At 51.6% G+C, this 11,147-nt stretch overlaps 1 protein-coding gene across 1 annotated transcript; it reads left to right on the top strand.

Annotated features, from left to right (window-relative positions):
- Positions 1-1,546: 1,546 nt before the first annotated feature.
- On the top strand, positions 1,547-10,910 carry ECRG4 (ECRG4 augurin precursor). The gene is made up of 4 exons (XM_068982368.1): positions 1,547-1,798; positions 6,384-6,431; positions 8,341-8,498; positions 10,587-10,910. The coding sequence occupies exons 1-4, from the start codon at positions 1,720-1,722 to the stop codon at positions 10,743-10,745; spliced, it is 444 nt and encodes a 147-aa protein (XP_068838469.1). The 5' UTR covers positions 1,547-1,719; the 3' UTR covers positions 10,746-10,910.
- The last annotated feature ends 237 nt before the right edge of the window (positions 10,911-11,147 follow it).

Consider the following 11,147-nt stretch of genomic DNA (forward strand, 5'->3'; position numbering starts at 1 on the left):
GTGTACTGTTACTCGTGTTGATAAACGGTACTGACAACATGTAAGGCAGACGTGAACATGGGAGCCAAAGACATGTCACTCCGGAAGACTGTTTATAGGAATGTCCACTGAGCATCTTGAGAAACAGATATTGATAAGGACTTAAATGAATTAAATTGGATTCAATTGACAGTAATGAATCTGATCCTCTTAATCCTTTTAATCATTAGTGTCTTCCTCCCGGTAACCAAAAGTGTTTGAGGTTGTTGTTGTTGTTGTTTTTCCTCTTTAAGAAAATGAAAATAAAATACCAATGAAGTTTTTAAAAGAGGATTACCTAAGGGACTGCCTGGCAGTCCAGTGGTTAAGACTTCACCTTTCAATGCAGGTGGTGCGGGTTCGATCCCTGGTTGGGAAGCTAAGATTTCACATGCATTCACGCCAAAAAACCCAAAACATAAAACAGGAGCAGTATTGTAACAAATTCAGTAAAGACTTTAAACAATCTTCCCCCCTCAAAACAAGAGGATTGCCTCAAACTAAACTATTAAGCTACATGTGGGGGTAAGAAGCTGGGAGGAACACCAGCTCCTGCAGAATTGGGAAGGTAGCAACATCTCTATTGTGAAGTTATATATTTGATCTGCACACTTTTCTGTATTATGTTGTTGTTTAGTCCTTAAGTCCTGTTCGACTCTTTTATACCCCATGGACTCTAGCCCACCAGGCTCCTCTGTTCATGGGATTCTCCAGACAAGAATACTGGAACCGGTTGCCATTTCCTTCTTCAGGGGATCTTCCCAACCCAGAGATCGAATCCGTGTCTCTTCTGTACTGGCAAGCGGATTCTTTACCTGGTGAACTATTGGTACAGGTACAGGGTGCTGAGGTGTTAGAGGAGAGGTGGCCGCAGTGTAGATGGGCCTAGAAGGGTTAGTTCCCAGAAGCCGCGCCGCCCGCGGGGGTCCTCCTCTGTGCACAGGTCAGGGACGGGGGAGGCCGGCTCCAGCTCCCGTGGCCTCACGCGGGTGCCAGGTGCCTCTTTAGTGTGCGTGGATGGGGCACACGATGGAGACGTGTGAACACTTGCGGGGCTCATTCTCTCCTGATTACTGAAAGGCTCGTCTGTTGGAGTCTCTGGAGCGAGCTGTTTTCCTGGAATGCAGCTCTGAGCCCAGAGCGTGGAGACTTAAACAGCACGAAGCACAGAGCTGCCAAAGGCATCTTCAGAGCTGCGACGCAAAGCCAGGACATTCCGAAGGCCTGAGCGGGAGGGAGGGAGAGGGCTGGGGGGACCAAGGCCCGCGGTGCGCAGGGGAGGGGACTGTGGTCGGGAGGGCCGGTAGCGGCGAGATCCTGAGCGGGGACCCTCAGCACCCAGCCCTTCCCCCGCTGGATGCGCGTCCCTTCCCGAGGCAGCCGGACCTCTCTTGCCCTTCGCCCATGGTCTTTGGCGGCCCAGGCGCCCGCAGCCCCGCAGCCTTGGAGGAGCCGAGGCCGGAGAGAGGGGCGCGGAGACTTGGCACGGACGCTTGGCCCGCGGCCCGTCGGCACAGCGCCCGCCTGTCGGGTCCCGCCCCGGCCCGGACTCGGGGACCGCCCGCGCGTCCAGTACCCTTGAGCGCAGTTCTCCAGGGCGCAGTCCGCCGGCGCCGGGTTCTCCAGAACAAGCGTCTTCCTTATCCTTCCCGCGCAGTGGCCAAGGCGCGCTCATCTCTCTCCAGCGCATCCGCTGCACCCATGGCCCCCTCCTCCGCGCGGCCCGCCTTCCTGGTCATGACCGCACTGGCGCTGCTGCTGCTGCTGTGCGTGGGCCCAGGTAAGGGGGCGATTTCACGGCGCTAACGCCCAGAGGAGGGCGCGGATACCAAGGCGTACATCCCGAGTCCTGGCAAGGACCAAGAGTTGAAAGCGGTCTTGGGTTCTGCCCTTGCGCGGCGGGAAGCGGCAGAGTTCAGGGTCAAGGGCAGGGTCTCAGCGGTTCGCGGCAACCGTGGGAAAAGAGGCGGAGGAGCCTTGGACAGAACGCTAGGGGCAAGGCGCAGTGGGCGCTGTAGGCAGGCGGCACCCAGAACTCAGAGGAATCAAAGGGCCTTCATCCCCACGGTCCCTTCCAGGGGTTCCCTTCCAGGCGCCTCTGCTCAGTTAAGTTCCAAGCCTGCAAACCTGCACGAGCAGGAGCAGGGCCTCACCTCCTCGCTGGAGAAAAGCTCTGAAAGGAGAAATTCTTCAACGTCTCTACTTCTTGGAGGCCCTTTTGAATGGATTGGATCCCAGTTCTTTCCCTAGCAAATGCGCGAATTCACGCACAGGCTGCAGATGAAGTGGGTGGGGTGTGGACTTCTGAACCCTGGGAGCCCACAGAGCCCACCTTAGGGAGGTTTCACCCTGAGCGCTCTCTTCCCTCTTGCCATCCTTTATGGCTCAGGAGTGGCCTCCTGCAGGCAGGGGTGCCTTTGCAGGTATGAGAGGTGGGGTGGTGACCCCAGGTCTACTGGGAAGATGCAAGGGCCGGAAGGTGGTAGGGTGACCTGCTCAAGAGCCTGAGACTGAAGTTTCTTGCACCACAAAGCAGCCAAGCAAGGTGGGTGGAAAGGCAGGACCCCGTTGGTTGCTGAACCTCTGTGTTTTGGGTGGTCAGCACAAGTGGGGAATAGCAAACATGGGCCAGAGGAGCAATGGGAGCCCTGCGGGGCATCAGCACAACAGAGGGGCTGGGGTGACTGCTTTTCTAATTTAGGACCACAAGGGAGGCCAGTCAATCACTCCCCATCACCTGATTTATCACCTCCCACTCGTTCCTCCCATTTTAAGAACCACATCTGAATACAGCAAGTGGACATGAGCTAGAAACCCATTCTTTTCAGGACTTGTATTTTATTTCATCTATACCAAGACTGCAGTGATAGGAGTTGGTTAAAATATTATGGTCATTGAGCTGGAATGTGAAAGTTCTTATGACACCAAATAAAAATCTTTATGTAAAGTCCCCAAGGTGATTTTATGACACCCAAAAGCATTTAATGGAGAAAGGGACCATTGCCCTTTCTTGATCAGTTTATCATGAGCTTCAAAGGGGGCATCTTGAAATTCCAAACCTGCTGGGAGATGAAATGCCAGGGAGCTAAACTTGATCAACTCAGGAGTGCATATGAGCACGGCCTGGAAATGGTGACCAGTGGTGTTGGGGTAGAACTCCATAATGCTACAAGACAAACCCCACAGCGGCTCATTCATTCTTTATTCCTTTCTTCAAATAAAGTTATCGTGTTGTCCACGTTCACGCATTGATATTTACAGTTCAGTGGGCAGTAATTGGCACCATGGCACCGCTGCTATTTATCATTTTAGGACTTGTTCACCCTTTTCAATTGTGTAGCTGAATCTGATGAGGCTCACCTTTCTCGGGTAGTAGTGACACAGATTTGCTAGGAGAAATTGCAGCTTCAGCACAAATGCCACTCAGATGGTAAAGAATCTGCCTGCAACGCAGAAGAGCCAGGTTCAATCGCTGGGTCAGGAAGATCCCCTGCAGGAGAGCACGGCAACTCATTCCAGCATTCTTGCCTGGAGAATTCCACAGACAGAGGAGCCTGGCAGGCTCCAGTCCAAGGGGACGCAAAGAGCCGGGCATGACTGAGCGACTAATACTTTTCACTTTTCGATTCATCAGTATTAAAGCGCTCTTACAGAATACAGACAGAGGGGTGGTACTTAATTCGGCAGGCTACTCTGAGTCATTGGAGACGCACGTGTATTAAGATACTAAAATATGCTCAGATTCGTGCCCTGTCCATGTTGGCAAATGTAGATTCCTTCGCTGGCTCTTGAGGTTGGGAGGGAAGCACAGACTGAAAGTGGTCCCACTCCGTGTAACTGAACCTCCTGTGATGCTCAGATACCTCTAGCGACTCTGGATGGGAAGCTTCTCTGGTGATTTGCTCCAGCCTTGGGTGGCTGTCCGGTGCTGGCAGCCTGCTGCCCACCCTAATCTATGGCCCAGTGGCATCCTAGAGCCATCCATCACTCTGCTCCCAGAAGTTTCTTTTCTCTAGTTAAACATCTATGTGCGTGTGTGTGTGTGTGTGTGTGTGTGTGTTAGTCACTCAGTCATGTCCAACTTTCTACAGGGCTACAGCCCTGTAGCCCACCAGGCTCCTCTGTCCATGGAATTCTCCAGGCAAGAATACTGGAGTGGGTTGCCATGCCCTCCTCCAGGGGATCTTCCCAACCCAGGGATCAAACCCGGGTCTCCTGCATTGGCAGGCAGATCCTTTACCGTCTGAGGCACCAGGGAAGCCCCAGTTAAGATCTAAATTCCTTTAATTTGTCATACACACACACAGGCCATTTGTTCCTCCTGGACTTTTTCCTCCTTCTAAAACTTTTTCCGTTCGCCAGAACTCCTATTTTTCTGTGACTGTCTGAAGGTCACATGTTAGCACCTGAACCAAATAGTAAAAGAGGTGGGCTGATCAGAGACAAGCTGAAACACAGGCAGGACAAATATTTCCTTTCTGCAAGACACTTTCCTTTTATTTATGCTACCTAAAATTGTACCTGCTTTTTAAACAACCACATCTCTGTAGACTGACTGGAAGTATAGATGATGATTCCGAATTCAGACCACTGCCCACTTAGCCCACTGCCCAGAGACACCACCCCTCCTCTGAAGACATGAGGGTGGCCCCACTGTGTTCTCGTCTTGCGCTGGGACCCCTAGAGTTCCCCCCAAACCTGGCTCCCTATTCTAAAGGCAGGTAGGAGGCACCCAAATCCAAACACCTGTGGGGAGCTTGAGAGGTAAAGTGTCTGGGGTCTGCCAAGTGACCTGAATCTGGGAACATTCAAATACTAAATCTGTAAACATGGGGCACACTAAGAAAACACACTTGCTGGTCACGTTCGGTTGTGACTTTTGGCTACAAATGTGTTTTTTTTCTCCCCAGCTACATAATAAATTCTTAAAGCAGAGTTTCTTAGTTTTCTTTGGGCCCCACACACTTCTGAAAGTCTGGCCAGAGCTCTGGCTCCTATTCCCAGAAGACCACACCTTTGCAGTTGCAAATTGGTCCACAGTTGGGGAGGGCAGGACCTGCCGAAGATACCACCATCTCAGCATCTCCATCCTTGGGCCAGACTGTGGCTAATACACCTAAGGATGCTCTGCTCAGTCTTTACAAGGCTGTGCTCTCTCCCAGGGTCTCTGGTTCCCCCTCCACAGGACAAGCCTCATTCCTGTAAGTAGCACTTAGAGACCAGAGGCTTCCACAGTTTTCAAACCAGTTCACAGGCCAGAAGGGGCCTTCCATGTGATCAAACTCATCATTTCCTATTAAATGATTGGGCAGGTTATAAACACTTCTAGATCTGAATACAAACCACAGTAAATGGTACAAATTATGCCTGATTATAAGACAGTCAGGGCAAGTAACAATACAGGGCTGAACTTTGAGAGCAGTGAGGCACGTTCCTTGGCTTGTGGTGGAGAAACTCCACTTCTGCCTTCATCTTCTCATGACTGCCATCTGTGTGGTGTCACCTCTTCTTGTAAGGACGTCAGTCGTTGGATTTAGAGCCCAGCCTAAACCCAGCATCATGTTACCTCCAGATCCATAACTCATTACATCTGCAAAGACCTTATTTTCAAATAAGTTCCCACGGTGAGATTCTGGGTGGTATGAATTTGGGGGGACTCTATTCAGTAGACTGTACCATGAAAAGTAAAGTCTGCAGGCAGGTACATATGACAGATAGCTGCCTGAATATTATTTAATTTTTTTTAAGTTTTATACTAGAATATGGGCTTCCCAGGTGGCTCAGTGATAAGGTTTCAGCCTGCCAATGTAGGATTTGATCCAGGGTTCAATCCCTGGGTGGGGAAGATCTCCTGGAGGAAGAAATGGCAGCTCCTCACTCCAGTATCCTTGTCTAGAGAATTGCATGGACAGAGGAGTCTGGTAGGCTACAGTCCATAGGGTCACAAAGAGTCGGACACGACTCAACAACTGAGCACGCATGTATACATAGCCAGTTAACAATGTTGTGATAGTTTCAGGTGAACAACAGAGGGACTCAGCCATGCATACCCCTAACTCCTGGTGACTGCCTGAATACTATGATAGAAGGGCTCAAAGAACAACGTTATTTTTCCTGGAGAACAGTTCAGATGGTCTCCAGTAGCTCAAAGTGTCCTGCTCAGCCATAGTCCTTGTCACCAGTTTGAGCAACAGGCAGCCTGAATGGCCTTTTCTACACAACAGGAAATGCAGCAAGCATTGAATACCAAGCTGCCAAAGCAGGATAGGGGTATGAAGTGAGTTTTTTCCAATGTGGATTTTTGCATGTGAGAAATTTAAGGGTGCAGTACAACCCTGAAATGATTTCTGTCTTCATTCCTTTAGGCGGCATAAGTGGAAATAAACTCAAGTTGCTGCTTCGGAAACGAGAAGGTAAATACAGCCTACATGGATAAGGGGGCATTCTTCAGCGGGTTGCAGGGAAACAGGGATGTTGATCTGTTCACTGGAGGCTTGTGTTTGGAAAATGAGAAGTGTTTACTCCTTAAAAGGTTAGCAGATAGAAGGGTTGGTTCTGTGGAGATGTGGAGCGGTATTTCATCAGCTAAATATGAGTGCCAGTTAATGCTTCTCTGAAAGCTGTCAGTGTAGGTTCAGAAATAAAAGGAACGGAGCGGCAGTGTTCAGGGAAGGCTGTTTTAGAGCCCTGATGCCCCTTAGAGCACATGCCTGAGTCTAGAGCACACACAGCCTTAGTCCTGGGGCAGCGCAGAGCGGGCTTGTGGGCGTCCTCCATACCCGAGTGGCCCGTGGGAGAGGGTTAACCGGAAAGACCATTGTGTTGCTGACACCTGTTGTGAAGAGCATGCCTCAGGTAGTGGTGGTAGCACATGAACAGTCTGGGAGCCATGCAGGTGAGTCCCGGCCCCTGCAATGGGATCCATCATCCTGTGGTCCTGTCAACACCATTCTCCCTCGGAACATGTGTCTTCACCTGGAAAACAGGAAGTTATCTGTCCCTTAGAATGGAGACTAAATTTCTGAGGTGAACTTTTGCCACTTATTCTTTTCCCTAAGTTAACGGGGCTTCAGGAGGTTGAATTTGAAGTCTGTTCCCCGCTGTGGGGCCCCGGTGCTCATGCAGCTACTTCCCAGGGGGTCTGCAGTGACCCCCCCCTCCACCTGAGCACATGTGGCCCCTCTCGGTATGGAGAGGGACTCCCAGCGTCTCCCCAGCTCTTCCAGCCGCTCCTGAGGCCCTCGTCCACCCCTGACCTCCAGGCCCCTCAGACGGCCCCCTCCCTGGGCAGGGCAGCCATCTCCCAGGGATACCAGGGCTGACGGGAGTTCTGGCAGGGCTACCTGTGGAAGGGATACCAGAGAGAAAGTGACCGAGAAAATGAGGACTCCTCTGTGTATACCTTCAGCGTTTATCCAGCTCAAGCCAAGAAACACATATTGAGCACCTACTGTGTGCGAAACAGTGTGACAGGCCCAGAGGAAAATGCCCAGACAAGCAGGCGGTGAGAATACAAACGTGCTGGTATTTACCCATGTGAGCAAGGACACAAGGGCACTTGACTTCCTTTTCCTGTGCGGCCTCCATGCCAACCTCAAGACAAAGACCATTCAGCCAGCGTCACAGATGAGGGGACAGGGGCTCAGAGCTGGTCAGCAGGGCCAGCCCAGGACCCAGAGCTTCCCTGAGTGTATCTGCAGGAGTGGGGTCCTTTCAGCACTGAGCCCATAACAGAAGGCATTCTGGGAAGCCGTGGGAAAGCAAGGGTCACCCCATTAAGAGGCAGTCCAATCATCGGTGGTCACACAGTGGGACCCCAGGTGGCACCGCTTGTCCCCGCAGCCCTGCTGGACTCACCCGGCTGGCCTGCCCAGGGCCCCTTGTTCAGCTCTCTCTCCCCTGGACTCCTAAGCAGGCCCAGAGGGCTCTAGTTTACTTGGACAGTGAACACCCACCGGGCAGCACTGGATCCACCGTGGTTTCCTGACAGCAGAGCCCACAAGGAAGTACCAGCCCCTATCCAGGGCTGGACCTGGGTCTGGGGTAGCCAGGGGCTGCAGAGGAGGAGCTGAATTCGGTTCCTGCCCCAACCCCAGGCCTGTGATATGGCAGTGCCCAGAGGGCAGGGCTGGCTACCCCAGAGCCCAGGGTGGGAGCTAGTGAGGGAGCCCGCACTGTAGCCGCGTCCTGCAGGAAGGATGTGCCAGACAGAGCATCTCCTGCCAGGTGGGGTGGGAGGGGATGTGGAAGAGCGATTCACCCCAGTGAGGAAAGAAATCATCTTTGTACTTGGTGGGGGGGCGGGGAATCCCCTCGTTTCAGCCCCTGCTCCTACTACGACCCCGGTGGCTGTCCAGGAGAGCAGAGCCAAGGAGTTCCTGAGCAGCCTTAGGAGGCCCAAGCGGCAGCTGTGGGACCGCTCGAGGCCAGAGGTGCAGCAATGGTACCAGCACTTCCTGTACCTGGGCTTCGACGAGGCGGTGGGTGTCTTGGCTCCTTTGGCAGGAGGGGCGGGGCCTGGGAGAGTGGGGGCTGGTGCAGAGGCCTGGCTTCCCCTGGTGGGGATGAGGGTTGGGGGGCAGAGGCCTGGATCCCATGGGGGTGGGTGGGACAGAGGGCTGGCTTCTTACAAGGCAGAGTGGAGTTGAGAGGCAGAAGCCTGGATCTTCCTGGGGAAATGAGGGTTGGGGTGCAGAGGCCTGATTCCCATGGGGGTTGAGGATGGAGGTGGGGAAAGGAGGCTGGCTTCCTACAGGGCAGGGTTGGGGGGCAGAGGCCTGGCTCTCCCTGGGAGGATGAGGGTTGGGGGTGGAGGAGAGGCTTGGATTCCCACCAGATGGTGGGAGGGCATGCAGGGAAATGAGCAGAGAATGAAGTTCTGCTATTTGCTCTGAAGTCAAAGCCAGAGCTGCCAGGCACTGGACCATGTGACCATCAGGTGTAAGGGTGTTGGCTGGAATTTTCCACCCTGCTGTGCCCAATGGGATCCCTCCCATCAGGGTTTGGTAGCAGAATTCCAGAGACTTCCCTGCCCAGAGAGGCTGGGACTTAGATTCAGGGAGAGTCTGATTTTTTTAGGAACTCTCTGACCGTACCTGTACGGTTTTATCTGAGTGTGAGTAAATGTGAGGATCCAGTAAGTTTCTAACATGTGCACAGATGGGACTAGAAGGACATGCACCCAGACACCAGTAGGGATTGGCAGTGGAAATAGCCCCTTTCTCTTTGTCTCCCTTCCACCATGCTTTTTTAAAAGGTGAGTTTGCATTATTTCTGTATTTATAAAACATTTTTTAAGCTTTTTGAAAAAAAAATCATTTTAAGGCAAAACCTTAAACAAGATTATAAAATGAGGAAAACCAAAGAATGAGGCTACTACTCCGTGTGACAAACTGCAGTATTGTGAGTCAAGCAAGCCATCTTCTTTTGAAAGCAGAGACTGGTGGGGGTGGTGAGGGTGGTAGAGGTCAGAACCCCAGGCCAAGCAGATGAAGAGGGTGGAATTGTGCCCACGTAGTCAATGTTTGCGGCCTGAGTCGGCACACCAGACCTGTTTGAGCATCACTACAGTTGTGAGAGAGTCACCACCAGACACGCCCTGAGGCTGCAGTGTGATTCTGTTCACCACCATTTACTAAGCCCATAGCCTGTGCAGCAGCCCAGGCAGGACTTGGGGTCAGCATCTGCCACACTAGACACCTAGTGCTGGGGGCGGGCCCAGTTGTTACTGCATTGGGCAGATGTCCACTTTCTTTACCAAAAAAGAAGAATGCTGAAGTCTGGGGTATATTCAGAACTCAGAGGTAGGGGTTCAAGGGAAGGGGTGCATATGCCTTTGGGGACTAGGCTTTCAGCAGTGCTCTCCTGCTGGTTAGAACTGACCTCTGGCCCAGGGATGCTGTAGCCAGGAGTAATTATTTTTTTAAGTACTATTTATTATTTTTTATTGAAGTATAGTTGAGAAGTACTCTTTTATTGAAGTACGCTTGAAAGTCCCTTGAACTGCAAGGGGATCAAACCAGTCAATCCTAAAGGAAATTAACCTAAAATATTCACTGGAAGGACTGATGCTGAAGCTGAAGCTCCAGTACTTTGGCCACCTGATGACTCACTGGAAAAGACCCTGATGCTGGGAAAGATTGAGGGCAAGAGGAGAAGGGGGAAACAGAGGATGAGATGGTTAGACAGCATCACCGACTCAATAGACATGAATTTGAGCAAGCTCCAGGAGATAGTGAGGGTCAGGAAAAGCTGGCGTGCTGCAGGTCACGGGGTCACAGGGAGTTGGACATGACTTAGTGACTGAGCAGCAACAGCTGATTTACAATGTTGTGTTAGTTTCAGATACACACGCACATATATATGTTCTTTTTCGGGGTCTTTTCCCTTATAGTGACTACAGGATATTGAATATAGTTCCTCCTTGTGCTGTACGGTAGGACCTTGTTGCAGGAGTTTCTATTAGGGGTCATTTATTGTTGAAGAAAAACACCAGAGAAACACCACCAGTAAAATGTGCTCTGGGAATTGGTGTCCTTAATCCCATCCTTTCTCACCCTCTTCTCCAGAAATTTGAGCATGACATCAGCTATTGGCTGAACAGAAATCGGAATGGGCACGACTACTACGATTACTACCAGCGCCACTATGATGAGGACGCGGCCATCGGCCCCCGGAGCGCCCACAGCTTCCGGCACGGAGCCAGCGTGAACTACGACGACTACTGACCATCCCTCCGGGCAGGTTCAGGCCGTGGGCTCTGCTCAGCACTCGGGCTGTGTCTGCCATGTCTAGTCTTGGCCCATCTTCCCTACTCGCTTTCTATGGCCAGAAAGGAAGCATTAACACAGAAAATATAGAGGCCTTTCGAGAGTCCATGCAAGTTCCTAACACTGTATTCCATTTAAAACTAGAAATAAAAGCATTTTGTTTAAAAGTCTGAGTTTGAAAGTCTGAATGAAACTTAAGCTGATGAGAGTTTTCCTTCCCTGGATGTTTCTCAACCTCTCAGAGGCACCAAGTGTGACCCTTCAAAGAGTCCCTACCATCCCAAGATATGGGATGGAGCAGGGGTCTTCAGTGTGTTAGAATTCAGTCCACACTAAATGCAAACAAACAAGCAAAACCCA

Source organism: Capricornis sumatraensis, chromosome 1 (genome assembly GCF_032405125.1).
Source record: "Capricornis sumatraensis isolate serow.1 chromosome 1, serow.2, whole genome shotgun sequence".
NCBI classification, from domain to species: Eukaryota; Metazoa; Chordata; class Mammalia; order Artiodactyla; family Bovidae; genus Capricornis; species Capricornis sumatraensis.